The sequence below is a fragment of the Culex pipiens genome, chromosome 3, assembly GCF_016801865.2.
Source record: "Culex pipiens pallens isolate TS chromosome 3, TS_CPP_V2, whole genome shotgun sequence".
Lineage (NCBI taxonomy): Eukaryota > Metazoa > Arthropoda > Insecta > Diptera > Culicidae > Culex > Culex pipiens.
Genome location: NC_068939.1, coordinates 175604297 through 175623516, shown reverse-complemented (window position 1 = coordinate 175623516; position 19220 = coordinate 175604297). Strand labels below are relative to the sequence as shown.

The following is a 19220-nucleotide window of genomic DNA, read 5'->3' as shown; positions in this document are numbered from 1 at the left end:
GTATTTTTGTATTTTTGTATTTTTGTATTTTTGTATTTTTGTATTTTTGTATTTTGTATTTTTGTATTTTTGTATTTTTGTATTTTTGTATTTTTGTATTTTTGTATTTTTGTATTTTTGTATTTTTGTATTTTTGTATTTTTGTATTTTTGTATTTTTGTATTTTTGTATTTTTGTATTTTTGTATTTTTGTATTTTTGTATTTTTGTATTTTTGTATTTTTGTATTTTTGTATTTTTGTATTTTTGTATTTTTGTATTTTTGTATTTTTGTATTTTTGTATTTTTGTATTTTTGTATTTTTGTATTTTTGTATTTTTGTATTTTTGTATTTTTGTATTTTTGTATTTTTGTATTTTTGTATTTTTGTATTTTTGTATTTTTGTATTTTTGTATTTTTGTATTTTTGTATTTTTGTATTTTTGTATTTTTGTATTTTTGTATTTTTGTATTTTTGTATTTTTGTATTTTTGTATTTTTGTATTTTTGTATTTTTGTATTTTTGTATTTTTGTATTTTTGTATTTTTGTATTTTTGTATTTTTGTATTTTTGTATTTTTGTATTTTTGTATTTTTGTATTTTTGTATTTTTGTATTTTTGTATTTTTGTATTTTTGTATTTTTGTATTTTTGTATTTTTGTATTTTTGTATTTTTGTATTTTTGTATTTTTGTATTTTTGTATTTTTGTATTTTTGTATTTTTGTATTTTTGTATTTTTGTATTTTTGTATTTTTGTATTTTTGTATTTTTGTATTTTTGTATTTTTGTATTTTTGTATCTTTGTATTTTTTGTTTGTTTTTTTTTTTTCTTGGTTTATCTTTTTCATAAAATATGTTCTATTCGGTTAAAATGATTGCGTTACAGATTGGATATCAAATAGAGATGCTCTATCAGGATTGCTCCCCTGCGTAGTTGAGAAAAATATTTTTCCACTGCACACGTTTTTCTAAGAATGGCGCAAAGCAATCTTCTTCGCAGAATCAATCCCGTTTCTTATCTTGTCAAATACCCACCTCCGTCCGATTTCCCCAGCTTATAGCACACTAATAATCCGAAACCGTGGACATCTCGCCGTGTCACTCGATCTATTTTATTACGCCAGAGCCGGAGTCCTCCTCCTGTCTGGAATCTATTTATTTTCCACACTAACATTGCTTCTTTCTACCTCTCGAACAATCTCATTCCAGGTTCGCCGTCAGGCATTGAACAAGAAACCGGCCATCATCTTCATCAACCGAACAGGTGTGCGACTCAGCACACCTGAGTGTGAGATAATGAAACGCTGAAGCCTGAACCTGGTACAAATGTTGCCATGACACAACTCGTAGTGCCGGGACTCATTTTCGAGCTTGTTTATGGAACTAATAAATGGCCACACTGATTGCGTTCCGGCGAGACCTGCCCTAGTTCGGGCTCGAGAAGGAGTTGTGAGCAGCAGATGGTACCAGCCCAAGAGTGGGACTTCGAGATTGGCAGTCGTTAAGTGAATAGCAGCTCCTTGTTGTCGTTCCGGAAGCCCCGGACAGCTCCGGAATCCAATAATGAAGTGCAGCAATCGGTTCCGACGGTGGACATTGGCAGACTCGAGGTCGTAACACACCCCCACATACACACGTCCTTTTCCTGGATGTCGGAGACGCCAACGGTTCGAGCGACCATTGGTTCACAATGGGTTAGAGAAGAAGAAGAAGCACGTCAGTCCTGCCGGGAATGCAATCTAGAAGTGGCAGCAGTCGTTATTTCGCAATTATGTGCAAGCCAGAGCGATAAATTCTTCCGGATGCTGCTGCCCACTTCAAAACCCCTCAGCCGTGACGCAAAGAAAAAAACCAGAGGGAAAACAATCATTCCATCCACATGGTAGAGAAGAAATCGATCCCGAAGCCGGTAGAATACGATAGGACTCGAACTCGCGTTTAATTGAAAGCCAAATCTATTAGCAGAATCTTCCTCGTCCGTAGTCTGAGTCTGAGTGTGAATAGTGTTTTGATGAAGAGCAGTGTAAAAAAAGTGACGAAATGAACCACCCTGTCTGAGCCCAGGGCAAATCGAGAAGCAAAAAAAAAAGCGAACAGAGTCCACAATTCCAGCTCCCACAATGTTCGTCAAGTTCCAGTACTTTTGCATCATCTACTTCCTGCTGGTGCGGCACCTCAACGGTTCCACGATGGACCTGTACAAAAACAGCCGGCTCGGCCAGCGGATCGTGCAGACGCGGTACGGCCGCCTCCAGGGCCTGATACTGCCGCTGGAGGGCTACAAATTCCTCAAACCCATCGAAGCGTTCCTGGGCGTCCCGTACGCCACGCCGCCAACCAAGATGAATAGGTAAGTGGGTGGCTAATGATGCCAAATTAAGCTAAAATAACAGCTGTTTAGGAATAACTTTGACCAAGTTTATAAAGCTAGAGAAGCTCATATAAACAAAAAAAAATGGTAATGAAAATTTACTTAGGCTTAGGTTTCGTTCGATCAACCTCATTTTCGAGATTTAGTGGCCTAACACGTACTATTTAGCCCTACTCTACGCTTCAATGTCTGCATTTTTAAAAGGATTTTTTTACGATTTGTAGAAAAAGTTGTAGGGACGATCCATAAACCACGTGGACACTTTTTTGGTAATCTCGACCCGAGCAGACGGAAATAATTTGGAAATAACTTTTTTTTTTGATATTTGAAAATACCAATAACATTTTATGTTATTTATAACAAGATTTGTTATTCGTCAATATGAGTTTTTTTTTTATATTTGATTGTTATTGTAATCCCAGACTAATATTTTTTTTTGTTATTCTTCGAACAAATTTTTAGTATTATTTTTCATTATTTTAACAACTAATCCGATAATCCCAATAACAGTTGGAGGGGGAAAGGAGGGGGGGAGACAAAAACTTTAAATAAAATTTATATCAGCCTAACGATAACGATACAATAATCGTTATCGTTATATCAATAATTCCATCGGCGATACCGCCTTACCGGCCTTACCGCCGATAATGGACGATAATCCATTTTTTAAAGTCTCTCTAAAATCGACCTAGTTCAACCAAATCAAGTTAAGTTTTCAATGCTTTCACTAAGAATACGTTATTTTAACCCTTTCAGGCCTGAATTTTCAAAAAAATATTTTTTAATTCCATGATGGGAAAATGATTTTTTTGACCATACGAAAATTGAAGGCTAGTTTTGGAAATTTTCATATTTGGGTCATCATGGGACCCATCCAGAGTTATTTTAATTAAGAGTTTATTTTAATTAATTCTAAAATTTTCACAAAATATCGTTCTTTTTAAATACTCAAATTTCTCATTTCTAATTTTCAAATTTGGGTATCAAACGAAGCAAGATTTTATAAACAGCATTCAACATTTTGATGTTTGTTTGAAGCATGAAAATTAAAAAAATAAGTATTTTCGAAAAAGAATATGATATTTTTTCAAAATTTTAGTATTTTCAAAAACAAACATAAATCAGATGAAAAAGCATACAACATTTCGTTTCGTTTGACAACCAAACTGCAAATTTTTAAAATTTGAGTGTTTTCGAAAAAATACGGTATTTTGTGAAAATTTAAAAAAAAATAATGAAGTGAAAAAATATTAAAAACATCGTTTTGTTTGATACTCATAAAGCAAAATATGAAAATTTGAGTACTTTCAAGAAAATACGGTATTTTTTTACTTTGAAACAAAGGCCAGTGCTAATATTTTTTTAAGTTTATGTTCTTCGGCTCAAACCAAAGACGAGTGGGGCCCCCCGGAGGGGAGGGTGGGTTCAAGAAATGAAAATTATAAAAATATAAAATTTTCAATGCTTCTACCTTTTTTGCTGTAGTAAGTTTCACAATATCCGTATTTTTCGAGAGTACTCAAATTATTATATTTTGCATTATGGGTTGGTAAGAAGCAAAATTTTGTATGCTTTTTACTTCGAAACAGTTTTTTTGAAAATACCATTTTTTTACAAAACACCGCATTTTTTCAAAAATACTCAATTTTTTTAATTATCCAATATGGGTATCAAACGAAGCAAAATTATGTATGCTTTTTCAATTCACTAGAGTTTCTTTGAATAAATACAAAAAACATTCACAAAATATCGTAAGTTTTTCAAAATACTCAAATTTCTATAATTTGCAAATTTGGCATCAAACAAAGCAAGATTTAATATGAAGCATACAAATTTTATGTTTTTTGACGCATTCAAATTTGAAAAAAATGAGTATTGTCGAAAAAGAATATGATGTTTTTTGAAAATTCTAGTATTTTCAGTAACAAACATTAATTGGGTGAAAAAGCATACAAAATTTCGTTCCGTTTGACAATCAAATTACAAATTTTGAAAATTTGAGTATTGCCGAAAAAATACAGTATTTTGTGAAAGTTAAAAAAAAAATTAAGTGAAAATATATGTAAATTTGAGTACTTTCGAAAAAATACGGTATTATTTTACTTTGAAACCTAGGCCGATGTAAATATTTTTTGAAGCTCATGTCCCTCGGCTCTGACCAAAGTCTTGGGGAGTGGAGGGGGAGGGGGAATAAAAAATATAAAAAAATAATTTAGTAGCCTCGTCCATTTGCTTTCAAATCATTAGTTTTCAAAATATCTTTGTATTAACTGAATCTTTTTTCGCGGGACTGTACATTGGTATTTCATGAAAATTTAAAATGTCTTCAAAGGAGTTGAAACATGCTAAATATGATTTTAAACGCAGGACAATGCGGCCGACTTTGAAGGGCGGGGGCGATAAGATTAAAAAATGGAACAGGGAGTTTTTGCTGATAACAAATTATTTTTTTACACTAAAGTTCAATTTCCCAAAAATCCTTATTTATTTTTTTATATGTTTTAGGAGAAGAACCACAACTCAAGGCATAGAGAAAAACGGATCTCAATTTTACCGTTATGTTATGTTTTCTTTTATTTATTTTTTTAAAGAAATCTTACCCAAAAAGAAGAAGATTGTGATGTAAATATTATTCAATATTACGCCCTTTTGAAATGTTAGTGTCAAGGTCGAGTGGAAGGTATTTTTTTAATTTCAAGCCTAATTTTAAAATACTAAAGCAAAAAATATCACAAGATACTTTATACAACATTACAATGACACTAGTGTCAAACATTTGAAAAATAACCGCTCGTCTTTTTCCGGAACACAAATCTGAAAAAAATGTATTTAAAAGCTTTGTTTTCCCGAGCAGAAGGAAATAACTTGGGAATAACATTTTTTATATTTGAAAATACTAGGTCAATAACATTTCATGTTATTTATAACAAGATTTGTTATTCATCGTTATGATTTTTTTTGTTATTGGATTTTTATTGTAATAACAGACTAATAACATTTTTAGTTATTCTTCGAACAATTTTTTGTTATTTTTTTTGTTATTTTAACAACTAATCCGATCATCCCAATAACAAATTTTGTTATGATAACATAAACTGTTATTAAACTCTTATGCAAAAATGAATTTTTCATAAAGATTCCATAACACTCTCTGTTATTTTAACAGTATTTGTTATTGAAATGGCATGAATTTTGTTATTACCGTCGGCCCGGGTTTGCAGGAATGCCCTACTTTTTTGGCTCAATTTTCGCTTTTTTAATTGCTTTATTTAGTATAAATAAATTCATAAAGAAACTTTTTGCAATTAAGAACATAGTTTACAGTAGATTTTACAAGGCTTTTCTTGTCTTGATTTCAATGTAAAAAAAACCATAGCCAAAATTAGAAATGTTGTTATCGTGACTCGAAATTTCAACCAATAAATGCTTTTCATCAATTTGTTACTCAAAACTGGAATGAGATAGAAATTTTAAATTTCATTTTTATTGGGAATATTTAAAAAGAGTGGAGGAGACAAAATCTAAAATTAAAGTTTGTATAGGGTGTAATTTCGAAAAATAGCACTGTTCAGAATAAAATGTTCTTTTCCGATATTTTAAAGGAAATATTTCGAATATTTTAATGTAATATTTGCATAACTTTTCGTTAAAAATAACGCATCAAAGCGATGTTTTCAACCAAAGAAAATTAAAGAAAATGTCGCAAACGTTATGTTATCTACTTTTTACAAATTCTGTCAACATTCCGGAATGATTCCAAAAAATTTGGAGCCCTCCCCCCTTGAGTTTGTTTTAGTGTTAAACGTATTTTATGAAACTACACTGGTAAGAATGTTCTCAAATATTATTTCAATTCAATGTAATTAGCTGTTTATTATTGTTATATTTACAATTCAGAGATTTAAAGAACCTTTCAACTGAGATCAATTCAAATATTATTAAAAACTTACAATTTTTTTTTAGAAAACTCACATTTCTCAGAAAAAAAGATCCACACCAACCAAACAAATTTTTAAACCTTAAATAATAAACAGTGTAAAACTCAGCGAACACCATTGCTCACAATCAGATCGCCCCCAGCACTGACGGCCACAAAGTTTAATTAAAAAGCTCTCGTCGTCGCCGTCGTCGTTGAAGACACGGTTTCTTCCAACATGGAAACAGGGGGCAAACTTGAAAGCACATTTCTATGAAGCATTCTCGATGTGTTTCTTTTTTCTCTGTGTGTGCTACCCTTATAAAATTGGTGGGAAAAATAGAATCTTCTTCGAGGAGGGAGGGAACTTTCTTCTCTGATTCGATTTCTGCCGTTATTTTTCTTTATTTCCAGTAAGATTGCTCCACAAAAGTCCTTATCCAGCGCCGGCAGCTTGTTGTCGTGCGGTGAAATGTTGTCTTTTGAATTTCCTAGAAATGAGCTTTTTGAGGCTGAAAGAATCTGGGTGTAGGTGGGCGGTTGGTGGTGACGGTGACAACCCGGCAAGTGGCCAATTCGCTACAATCCCCAAAGGAAGGAAAAACAAAAAAAAAACGAGCGAGTGGTAAAAGTTTTCCCAAAAGTTCATTTCGGGCGGAAATGGAACCTGTGCTGCGGTGGGCGGTGAAGGCCTCAATGGCAGTTTGTGGTGAAAGTCAGTTACAAACTGGAAAGAACATTTTTTGAAGTTGCCGGGCGGTGCTTCTCGTCATAATCCGAGAGGTTCTTTGGCCCGGCCGTAGCCGCAACCTTTGGCCAGATGTTTGAAGATATAGACAAATTTTGCTACAGGAGGAGGAAAAAAAATCCTAGCAAATCTGGCCAAGACCATCATCATCTCGCCGGGACCATCTGCGTCACGAGTAAGTAGACGGTCCGAAAGTCAGAGAATAATTGAACACGCTTGCCTGATGCCACCACAACTTGATATCTCGAGAGTTCCCAGCCCCATCAGTACGTAAGCTGCTCGTGCTGTGCGGCTGATGAGATCGCTCAAAGAGTCTAGTTAGGAGCACCGTAGAGTGGAAGTAGATTGGAACAAAAAGAATGTATTGAAGGGTAAAAATATTAGTTCTTGTTTTCGGCCCTGGAATTTAAAAAAATAATTGTTGAACAAGATTCGCAAAGCGAAATTGAATTATTAAAATTTTATTTAATATAAAACCTAATGGCTGCAAACTTGTTTTTTTATTCTTGTAATCAAATTGTTCGAAGAACAAAAAATAAATATTCATCAGCTTTTTAACAAAACATTTTTTTCTAATTTTAGCATTTAGTCAAAAATGGCAAAATACATTGCGAATGTTTTCAAACAAAAATTGAAGTTAAAAATGAGACAAAAAAAATATTTGTCCTTCCTTCTATACAAAAACATATAATAAAATAAAAATTCATATTTTAATAAATTGTTATCTGGGAAAAAATATATATATGGGCCATTCCAGGTCAACTGGGTACACTTTTGGACTCGCCCTTAACCGATTAGGACCAAACATGGAGGGAATTCATCTATCGATAGGTAACAGAAATCTCAAGTTTGGTCCTGATTGGACCATTCCTCTACTTTAGGCACCGCCTTCTATTTTGACGATTTTCTTTTTTTTCTTTTAACCATAACTTTGCAACTATTTGAGCAAAAGACTTTCTTGAGGTTGCATTTTATAGAAAATTGTCCAAGAAATTCGATGAAAATAAAACTTTAACCTTTAAATGCTGCCTAATATTATTTTTAAATGTTTTAAATATTTACAACCAGTTTTGATTAATTTCTCATATTTTAATATTTTTTATTTTATCATCATCGTGTTTCCCGGACAATCTTACATAATAATCAATGTAAACCTCAAACTAAAATAAACTATTGGCAAGATACAGCGATTTTTCTGAAAAAAGTTTGAATTTGCGCAGCACTCGGAAGTACATGGTGTACTATTCAACAAAAAGAGATGAATCGCGCATAGTTCGGTTTTTATATGTGATAAACTTATCTCCGAAATCAAACAAACTTTTTTCATTTTGGTCGTTTTTGCCGTTTTGATCGTTTTGTAAATTTTGGTCGTTTTGGTGATATTGATAGATTTCGCCAATTTGATCGTTTTAGCCTTTTCGGTCGTTTTGGCATTTTTGGTCATTTTGGTTTTTTGGTCGTTTTGGACATTTTTAAAGATTAGGTCATTTTGATCGATTCAGCCTTTTTGGTCGATTTGCTCATTTAAGTTGCTTGGGCCATTGCAGTCGATTTGGCCGTTTTGGAAGATTTGGTCATTTTGATCGATTCGGCCTTTTTGGTCGGTTCGGCCTTTTTGATTGTTTTGAACATTTTGATCGTTTTGGCCATTTTGCTCGTTTTGGTCATTTTGGTCGTTTTGGCAAATTTGCTCGTTTTGGTCATTTTGGTCGTTTTAGCAAATTTGCTCGAATTGGTCATTTTGGTCGTTTTGGGTATTTTTTCGATTTTAGTAATTTTGGTTGTTTGGTCATTTTGATCGTTTTATGGTCGATTTGGTCATTTTAGTTGTATGGGCCATTGCAGCCGATTTGGCCGTTTTGGTTATTTTGGTCATATTGGTCATTTTGGTCTTTTTGGTCATTTTGGTCATATTGGTCATTTTGGTCATTTTGGTCATTTTGGTAATTTTGGTAATTTTGGTCATTTTGGTCATTTTGGTCACTTTGGTCATTTTGGTCGTTTTGACCAATTTGTTCGAATTGGTCGTTTTGGTCATTTTGATCGTTTTGATCGTTTTGGTCATTTTGGTTATTTTTGATCTTTTTGGCCATTTTGGTCGTTTTGGCCAATTTGCTCGAATTGGTCATTTTGGTCGTTTTGGCCATTTTGGTAATTTTGGTTATTTTTATCATTTTGGTCATTTTGATAATTTTGGTCATTTCGGTCATTTTGGTCATTTTGGTCATTTTTGTCATTTTGGTCGTTTTAACCAATTTGTTCGAATTGGTCGTTTTGGTTATTTTGATCGTTTTGGTCATTTTGGTCATTTTGGCCATTTTGGTCGTTTTGGTCGTTTTGGTTATTTTGATCGTTTTGGCTATTTTGGTAATTTTGGTAAATTTGGTAATTTTGTTTGTTTTGGTTATTTTGATCGTTTTAGCCATTTTGGTCGATTTGGCCTTTATAGTCGACTTGGTCATTTTAGTTGTATGGGCCATTGCAGTCAATTTGGCCGTTTTGGTCGTTTTGGTCATTTTGGTTTTTTTAATCGTTTTGGTTTTTCAACCATTTTGGTTTTTTAATCGTTTCGGTTTTTCAACCATTTTGGTCATTTTGGTAGTTTTGGTAATTTTGGTAATTTTGGTAATTTTGGTCATTTTGGTCATTTTGGTCATTTCGGTCAGTTTGGTCATTTGGTCATTTTGGTCATTTTGCCATTATGATCGTTTTAGCCACTTTGGTCATTTTGATCGTTTTGGCCATTTTTCAAGATTTGGTCATTATGGTCGATTCAGCCTTTTTGATCGATTTGCTCATTTAAGTTGTTTGGGCCATTGCAGTCGATTTGGCCGTTTTGGTCATTTTAGTCAATTTGGTCATTTTAATCATTTTGGAAATTTTGGTCGTTTTGATCATTTTGATCGTTTTGGCCATTTTGGTCGTTTTGGTCATTTTGGTAATTTTGGTAATTTTGGTAATTTTGGTAATTTTGGTAATTTTGGTAATTTTGGTAATTTTGGTAATTTTGGTAATTTTGGTATTTTTGGTAATTTTGGTAATTTTGGTAATTTTGGTAATTTTGGTAATTTTGGTAATTTTGGTAATTTTGGTAATTTTGGTAATTTTGGTAATTTTGGTAATTTTGGTAATTTTGGTAATTTTGGTAATTTTGGTAATTTTGGTAATTTTGGTAATTTTGGTAATTTTGGTAATTTTGGTAATTTTGGTAATTTTGGTAATTTTGGTAATTTTGGTAATTTTGGTAATTTTGGTAATTTTGGTAATTTTGGTAATTTTGGTAATTTTGGTAATTTTGGTAATTTTGGTAATTTTGGTAATTTTGGTAATTTTGGTAATTTTGGTAATTTTGGTAATTTTGGTAATTTTGGTAATTTTGGTAATTTTGGTAATTTTGGTAATTTTGGTAATTTTGGTAATTTTGGTAATTTTGGTAATTTTGGTAATTTTGGTAATTTTGGTAATTTTGGTAATTTTGGTAATTTTGGTAATTTTGGTAATTTTGGTAATTTTGGTAATTTTGGTAATTTTGGTAATTTTGGTAATTTTGGTAATTTTGGTAATTTTGGTAATTTTGGTAATTTTGGTAATTTTGGTAATTTTGGTAATTTTGGTAATTTTGGTAATTTTGGTAATTTTGGTAATTTTGGTAATTTTGGTAATTTTGGTAATTTTGGTAATTTTGGTAATTTTGGTAATTTTGGTAATTTTGGTAATTTTGGTAATTTTGGTAATTTTGGTAATTTTGGTAATTTTGGTAATTTTGGTAATTTTGGTAATTTTGGTAATTTTGGTAATTTTGGTAATTTTGGTAATTTTGGTAATTTTGGTAATTTTGGTAATTTTGGTAATTTTGGTAATTTTGGTAATTTTGGTAATTTTGGTAATTTTGGTAATTTTGGTAATTTTGGTAATTTTGGTAATTTTGGTAATTTTGGTAATTTTGGTAATTTTGGTAATTTTGGTAATTTTGGTAATTTTGGTAATTTTGGTAATTTTGGTAATTTTGGTAATTTTGGTAATTTTGGTAATTTTGGTAATTTTGGTAATTTTGGTAATTTTGGTAATTTTGGTAATTTTGGTAATTTTGGTAATTTTGGTAATTTTGGTAATTTTGGTAATTTTGGTAATTTTGGTAATTTTGGTAATTTTGGTAATTTTGGTTGTTTTGGTTATTTTGATCGTTTTAGCCATTTTGGTCGATTTGGTAATTTTATTTGTATGGGTCATTGCAGTCGATATGGCCGTTTTGGTCATTTTGGTCATTTTGGTCATTTTGGTAATTTTTGTAATTTTGATCATTTTGGTCATTTTGATAATTTTGGTCATTTCGGTCATTTCGGTCATTTCGATCAGTTTGGTCGTTTTGACCAATTTGTTCGGATTGGTCGTTTATGTCATTTTGATCGTTTTGATCGTTTTGGTCGTTTTGGCCATTTTAGTCATTTTGGTAATTTTGGTTATTTTGATCATTTTGGTCATTTTGATCATTTTGGTCATTTCGGTCGTTTTGGTCATTTTGATCATATTGGTTTTGGTCGTTTTGGTTATTTTGGTCATTTTGATCGTTTTGGTCATTTTGATCGTAATTTCGGCCATTTTGATCGTTTTGGCCAATTTACTCGAATTGGTTATTTTGACCGTTTTGGTCATTTTGGTCATTTTGTTCGTTTTGGCCATTTTGGTCGATTTGATAATTTTGGTTGTTTTGGTCATTTTGGTCATTTTGATCGTTTTGGTAAATTTGTTCGTTTTGGCCATTTTGGTCGTTTTGGCTATTTTGGTCATTTTGATCGTTTTATACGACATTTTTGGTCGATGCGGCAATTTTAATCAATTTGGGAATTTTGACTATTTTGCTCAATTTGATCGTGTTCCTGGTTAGTAGTAGAGGCTCGCGGTCGTTTATAACAGTTAAATTTGTTTTTATTGAATGTAAAAAGAGATCTTGAGGGATGAAAGATTGGGCATTTGGAGCAATTCTGCAATTCTGTTCCTTTTACAAAATTATGTCGGACTGTATAGTGAGTTTTTCTTTAAATAAAAAATAAACGAAGGATTATTTCAAATTTCAGATAAAACACTTCAGCTGAACAAAAAAAAATGTTTCCTAAAACCAAACAAAAACGACAAATTTCCAATCAACACCCCAGCACAGTTCGGTCTTCCTAGCCACCCCCTTAAGAGTGTTAGCCCCAGTTTCAACGAAGCATGGCTGCAATTTTCCAGAAATGAAATTTTTGCCATCTTGTGGTTAGTTGAATGGTGCACCGAAGCTCGGAAGCTTCCCCTGCCTCCAAGTACCGGCCACTTGATTTCGGTAGAGCGAGGACCCTCATCTGCTGTGAGGTTTTTCTTTCTGAGAGCTATATTCCATCGTCAGAGAGGGGATGGAAATGCATTAGTTCAAAGTTCACTTCACAGCAGAGAGGATTTTTTTTTATGAAAAAGTAAAATTGGTTGACTAGCTCTAGGGTCCAGGGCCAGATGCATTGGCGTGGAACCTTTGACCCTTGAGATGGGGGAGTGATTTTTGGGGTCGGTTGTAAAACAGTCTCGAGCAAACCGGGTGGCTCCCAGCGCAAGCAATTCACTTTGATGGGGATGGGAAATGCATGTCGATGAGACTCGTCCGACAACTCGGTGCTGCATGTTATGTTGAGGTCGGCTTCAGGTCGAGCTAGTTAGAAAATTTGATTTTATTAGTTAAGAAGCTAAAATTATTTGTTGTCATAAATAATCCTCAAGCATCAAATCCAAAAATTAATTTTGTTCTCGATGTTTTTTATTTGCTTTTTCTAATAAAAAAAAAAAATACAAAAATCAATACACTACAAATTGCTTCAACACCCGTACTGTCTGCCAACCCCCGGAACAGATGTGTTTCGATTTGTCATCACCGGAAGAAGGAGGTCTCCGTGGAAGCGATTGTTCCGAATCGAACACTTTGTCCGTCCAGTTTTTCATTTCGCTTCGTTTTTTTTTTATTTCTTGCTTGGTTTCATCCTGTTTGCTGTTTTGCTATCATTGTGCTTATCTGAAGTGAACTTTTGCCTCTGTCGTTGAAAAGATGAAAGATGTCTTTGCACAGATGAAAAAAGTGTTATTTTATTCTTAAAATAACAATTATGAATTTTGGTTTCTAACTCATGATTGAAAAAATCATAACTTTTGAGATATAATTAAAAAAAACCATTATTATACTTAATTTTTCCACCGTGCCTCTGGAAAAATTGAAAATACAAGTTGGAGATTGGCATCGTGCACCGCGTTCTGTACAGCACAAATGAACGGGAAATGGAACAATTATCGGAGGCGTTCCGAGCAAAAGGCGGTTCTGATCAAATGGAGCGCGTCGAGAGGCCGAGACCGGTTGACAGCTGGAAAGGAAATTGATTGATTGCAGCGGCTCGGCCCCCGCTTCTCGGCGGAGTGTCTTGGCTGGGTGTGCTTTTTTCCCGATTGATTGAAGCTTTTGTCGGGTACAGCTTTCATCATAAATTGACGCCATCTGTACTGAAATTACTTATCTGGGCGAGACCAATTGATTTTCATTTCTATTGAAACTTTTTGTCCCGCAAACTTATGTTATTGTTGTTTCAAATAAATTCAAATTCAAATTGAAAAACAACTGAAACTAGCAACCAAAATCTTTCCAAACACTTCAAAGCGCGTTGAAAGCCCGAATGCCATAAATTAATAATGGAAACTGGAGTAAAGCTTGTATCAGCAAAAGATATATTCCTCCCCAGGGGGGAGGGGAAGCGGTGCTGCTTGTGGCGAAATGAGGAGAAAACTTTGAGATTTAACTCCAAGCTACCAAGTTTATATCCGAAGGATATGCTGGAGATAGGAGAAAGTCAGTGGTTCTCTGAACTTTGGCCGGGAAATTTCATATTTTTTGTTTTATTTAAAAGGCTGGCTCAATTTTTAAAAAATTCAAGCCTTTTGAATTTTTGAGACACCTAATTGCAGTTTGATACTATCCAAAATTTGCAAAACATCAATTAATTTATGAAAAAAAAAATTATTTGAATAAAAACGAATAAATTAGCGTTATACAATGTATTCCAGGCCCGTAGCCAGGGGGGGGGGCTTCCGGGCTGCAGCCCCCCCCGAAATTTTTTCCAATTTTTTTAAAATTGAACTACCTTAAAAAAATCTTAAATCAATGATTGTGTGTTCTCTTCCCAGAAATAATTTGTAAGATAGAGAATCAAGAATTGATTGATCAAACTAAGTAATTTGCCTGTCCATTGCCGGGCTCAGTTTTTGTAGATTATGGATCCAAAATTTGGATATTTAAAAATTGAGCTGCAGATTTGAACATTGTTCCATTCAGTAACATCTCATTTATCTTGTAGTTTTAGCATTACATTGGTTAGGATGGTCCAAATCTGGGCTTACTTGGGGCTATCCCCTGAAATCAAAGATTTACGCATCACTAGCCTAAGTTCCAAAATTTGAGCTTTTTCTGACCACTGACCACCAAGTTTGGGCAAAATCGTCAAATTGTATGGAGAAAAGCAACTGTTTCAGTTTTTGACCAATGGAAGGCGCAATAACTATCCAGTTCTTATCAATTTTCAGAACTAATATCTTCTTTAAATTTGGAAAAACTTTCCCGAAGACACCTTATTTTTTGGGTTTTTTGCTAAAAAGTTATTAACCTTCGAAAATAGCAATTTCCGAGCGGACTGCTCTAAGGGGCTACATAGAAATAATTACCGTCATCTGGGGCGAATCGGGACTACAGTCTGAATAGGGACAGCAAAAATCCTTAGATCTTGTTGTCTTATTTTTGATTGTAGAACTTAAGTATGACCCCTGAAGAACCATAAAATAATTTAGAATTTTTGGATTCAATGTGGCGGTCAAAATGGAGGTCAAGAAATATTTCTGGTGTTTTTTTTAAAGGTCTAATAAACCAAATTTCCAGTTTTTGCTTTTTGGGTGCTTTTGAAACCGTCAGGGGTATTAAAAAACACCCAAAAAGCAAAAACTTGGTGTATTGGACCATTAAAAAAACAGATGCCGAATTTGATGTTAAAAACAAGCAAATAAAACATGCCGATTTCATTTGTTCCTGATTCGGTTATCCGAAGTCCTTCGAACTTCGGATAATCGAAACTTTGGATAATCGAGGCTTCGGCTAGTCGAATTTGGATTGTAAAATTAATAGCCCTCCTTTATTTGCATTAAAACCTTTAAACTGTTAATACATGTTTTTTCTCTACATTTTTCAAAATTTATCATAATTTCTCAAAAATATTTAGATTTTGTTTTCAAAAACGAAAGCATTTAATATGAAAAACATTTGAGTGAATTTTGACTATTATCAGAAATACAATTCTAATTTTATCGTTTTGGTTTTAAGAATATGGTTAGTTACATATCTAAGACCTTAGAGAAAAATGCTTGAGAAATATCTGTGTGTATTTTTTTATTACTTTTTCGTAAACCTTTTTTCCGAAACCACTCGTCCAAAATGCTTTCTTTTGGTCACATTTTTTAGTTTCCACCGTGGCCAATCTCCAATTTTTATTTAATATATCAAAAATCGGAAGATCAACTAAGTGAATACTTATTATCAACTAATTTTCACTTTGTGCATGAGCTTGCGATTTTTAAAGGAAGAAATAAAATGATAAAAATATTCAAAACGTTAAAAAAATTTAAGCTTGGATTCAAAAACTCTGAAATTAAATTAATTAAACATCACTTTCAAATTATATAATTTCTGATCAATAATTCATTTTTAAACTATTTAATTTCTATTTTTTGGATTTTACAGATTAGAATTTGCATTTTGAAAATTTTAAAATTTCTTTATTATTTTTTTTATAATTTCTTATTTTTGAATATCAATTGTAAATATTTTCCAAAGTTTATGTTGCCACCTTTTCAAAATGGACCAAAAAACAGAGAGCAAATACAATATTTAAAAAAAAAATAGCTTCACAATTTTAATGGAAATAACTTATTTCGATTAAGTCTTTTTAGGACCAGCGACCAGGTCGGTCCGGAAAACAAATTTGAAATGTTTTTCCTGCTTTGATAATCATATACGACATGTTTGGGCTCGTTTAAAAATATTTAGAATTTTTGTAACATGTCGCGGAACCGCGGAAAGTTTTTTCTCACGAAAAAAGGATTTCGCCATCAGCTAGATATTTTGAAAACTAATGATGCAAAACAACTGTACTGATTTAAAGTGTGTTTTGAACACTTTTAAAATAATAAAACCATAGCTTGTAGTTTTGATTTGTAACCCTCTCAACTTTGGTCAGAGTTTAGTGACATAAACTTCAGAATAATATTCGCAACGGCTAATTGAAGATTTAAAAATTTTACACTTTCAAATTTCTAAATTTTCATAATTTTTGATTTAAATTTTTTTGGTATAAGACAAAGAAATGCCAGAAATCAAAAATAAAAATAATAAAAACATAAAAAATTTAAGATAACAATTCAACAGAATAATATCAAAAAATCTGAAATTCCAAAAATTAAAAAATCTAAAACTGAAAAATTAATAAAATAATTGATACTTAAGAAATCCTAAACTAAAAAAAAATATCATTTTAAAATTAAGTTATTCAAAATCCAATAAATTATGTTTTTTCAATCTTAATTTTTGGATGCTTTAAATATTTTTATGTTTGAATTCTAGTATTCCTAAATTAATTTATATTTACCAGAAAATTAAGTGATTTTTGTAATGGCTTTTCCCTTATTTCAGCATTTTAAGATTCAGCGTTTTGATAGTCAGCTTCATGAGGCAATTCTTCAATATTATTTAAGCGAATACATTATTTTCAAACGTTATTTTCAGTCGCATCCAAATAAACAAATCAAAATCTCATCAACACATATTGCTCCCGAAGAAATATCAAACGACGCTTTTTGTTTCTGTTCCTTTTCAGCTGCGTACCGCTTAAGAGAAGTCTTTTCGTAAACCTTTTCTTGACGGTTCCTTGAGATTTTTTTGTATGGAGTTTTAAGAGTCTCCGTACTACAGGACATTTTTTAAAATTTTCGTTTGAAAGTAAAATATAGTTCTTGTAGCAAAATTCAGACTAAGATTTGATTTACAGGAAAAATGTAATTGATTTAAGAATTCTTACATAAAGTATTCTTTACTTTTAAAACAAAAATTTAAGATAATAATTACACATGATAATTTCAAAAAAATCAGAAATTCCAAAAATGAAAAAAATCAAATACGATCAAAACATTTTTTATCATTTTTAAATAAAGATATTCAAAAAATAATTTTCAATCATTTCAATAAATTATGTTTTAATAATCTTATTTTTTTGATGCTTCGAATATTGGTATGTTTGAATTCAAGTGCAGACTAAGATTAGATTTACAGGATAAAACTAATCAATTTATGAATTCTTACATAAAGTTTTCCTTATTTTTAATTTAGCAACGTTTCGTAAATATAAAATTTCTAAACCATAAAATGTGCAGGGTTTTGTTCCTAGAGTCAAGATATTGCTTGAACAAACATCGATTTTAATAAATGGTTACAATCCTAAATTATTAAACATGTATATAGATTAAAATTTTATTAAAAAATTATCTTTAGAATTGAGATCTGATTAAATTTTTTTGTCATGTTTTAAAATTTTATTTTTGCTCAAATTCTGGACCAATTTTCAGAATACAATGAGTAATGAATTTGAAAATGGCGTTTAGTCGGAATATTAAAGTTAAACATGATTCGTTTCAATGTTTGATGCATTCGAGGAAAATTTTAACGGTTACATATGCATTTAAAAATGGTTACATATGCATTATTAACAACTCTTCCAGTGAATATTTTGGCGTTAAAAATTAATTTAATACATTTTATCTAAATTTTTTAACACATTAAAATTAAACACAGGCACTGATTTTTTTTCTTCAAATATATATTTATTATAGGCCTACACAGAAAAAAAATGTGAATTTACTCGACACGGAAAAAATGAATCACATGTAAACTCAGTTGATGTAAACTTGAGATTCGACGTAATTTTTTTTTTTGTTGTCATGGAGACACTTCAGAAGCCTAAATTTCAACGATTATATTTTTTTGTATTTCATTAAAATTATTTATTTTTGAGAGCACCAGGAGCTTCGCAAAATATGAAATGGCTTCAATAGCTTAGAATAATTCAAATAAAACATTGTTTAAGTTTGTTTATAAAATTTTAAGAAAAACAAATATTCCAGTTATGAGTTTTATGTTGTGCTAGAAAAAATTAAAAATGTCAGATAAACCATCACAATTATCACACAGCTGAAAATGTAAATCCAGACGGTTTAAAATTTCTCTCAGTGTAAAATACAGAAAACATAATACTTATGGTTAGATAAATTGATATTTCTTTTAAAAAAATTTATGCTTTCAAAAATTTGATTCAAGTTAAGTATATTTTAAATTTAGCGACGTTTATCACGAAATTGGATTACAATTAAACAATTCAAGAACATGTTAAAAAAACACTTTCTCTACTCTTTTAATACAAACTAGCTGTTAAAATAAAGAAAAAAAATGACGAACGAGTTTCTTCAATAAATACATTGATAACTTAATATGAAAATCTTCGAAAACTTTTTTGCATACATTAAAATTTTACAATTCATCTCAATAATTATACCACAAACCAAGTGATGGTATAAATGATTTGCTGATTTTTATACTCCTTGAATTTTTGCACCCAAGCCCCCCCCCCCGAACAAAAATCCTGGCTACGGCCCTGATGTATTCTTAATAATTTTCAGACGATTTTCAAAATTTAAGTTAATTAAAAAAAACAAAAATTATCCTTTACGTCTTACTATCTAGAGGTAATATAAAAGGGGACATGAAAAACTTTTAAAAAAATTACCTAATTAAAAAAATTTAAACTTCAAAAATATAAATTTTGAAAATAAAAATATCTACTTATTTAGAAGTGGAGAAAATGAAGTTTTTTTTTGCATTTTTTATCAAGGTTGTTAACGATAAAATGATCGAGGTTCGATAACGATAACGATCGTCCGGACCATAACGATAATCTATCGTTATCGTTATTCCGATAATTCTATCGGCGATAATTTTATCGTCGAAAACTTAAAATCAATCTCTAAAATTTACTAAAACCAACCAAGTAATGTTGTGTCAAGCTTCCTCTTCCTATTTTTTTTTGATAGTATGTTAAGTTATATA

General features: G+C 31.4%; 1 protein-coding gene across 1 annotated transcript in view; it reads left to right on the top strand.

The window, feature by feature from the left end:
* The first annotated feature begins 2092 nt into the window (after nucleotides 1–2092).
* The window catches only part of LOC120419227 (neuroligin-1), a 282177-nt gene continuing 265049 nt past the window's right edge, over nucleotides 2093–19220 (top strand). Inside the window, exon 1 of the mRNA XM_039581883.2 lies at nucleotides 2093–2330. Within this exon, the coding sequence (XP_039437817.1) occupies nucleotides 2101–2330 (230 nt within the window). The 5' untranslated portion in view covers nucleotides 2093–2100. The remainder of the gene's footprint in view (nucleotides 2331–19220) is intronic.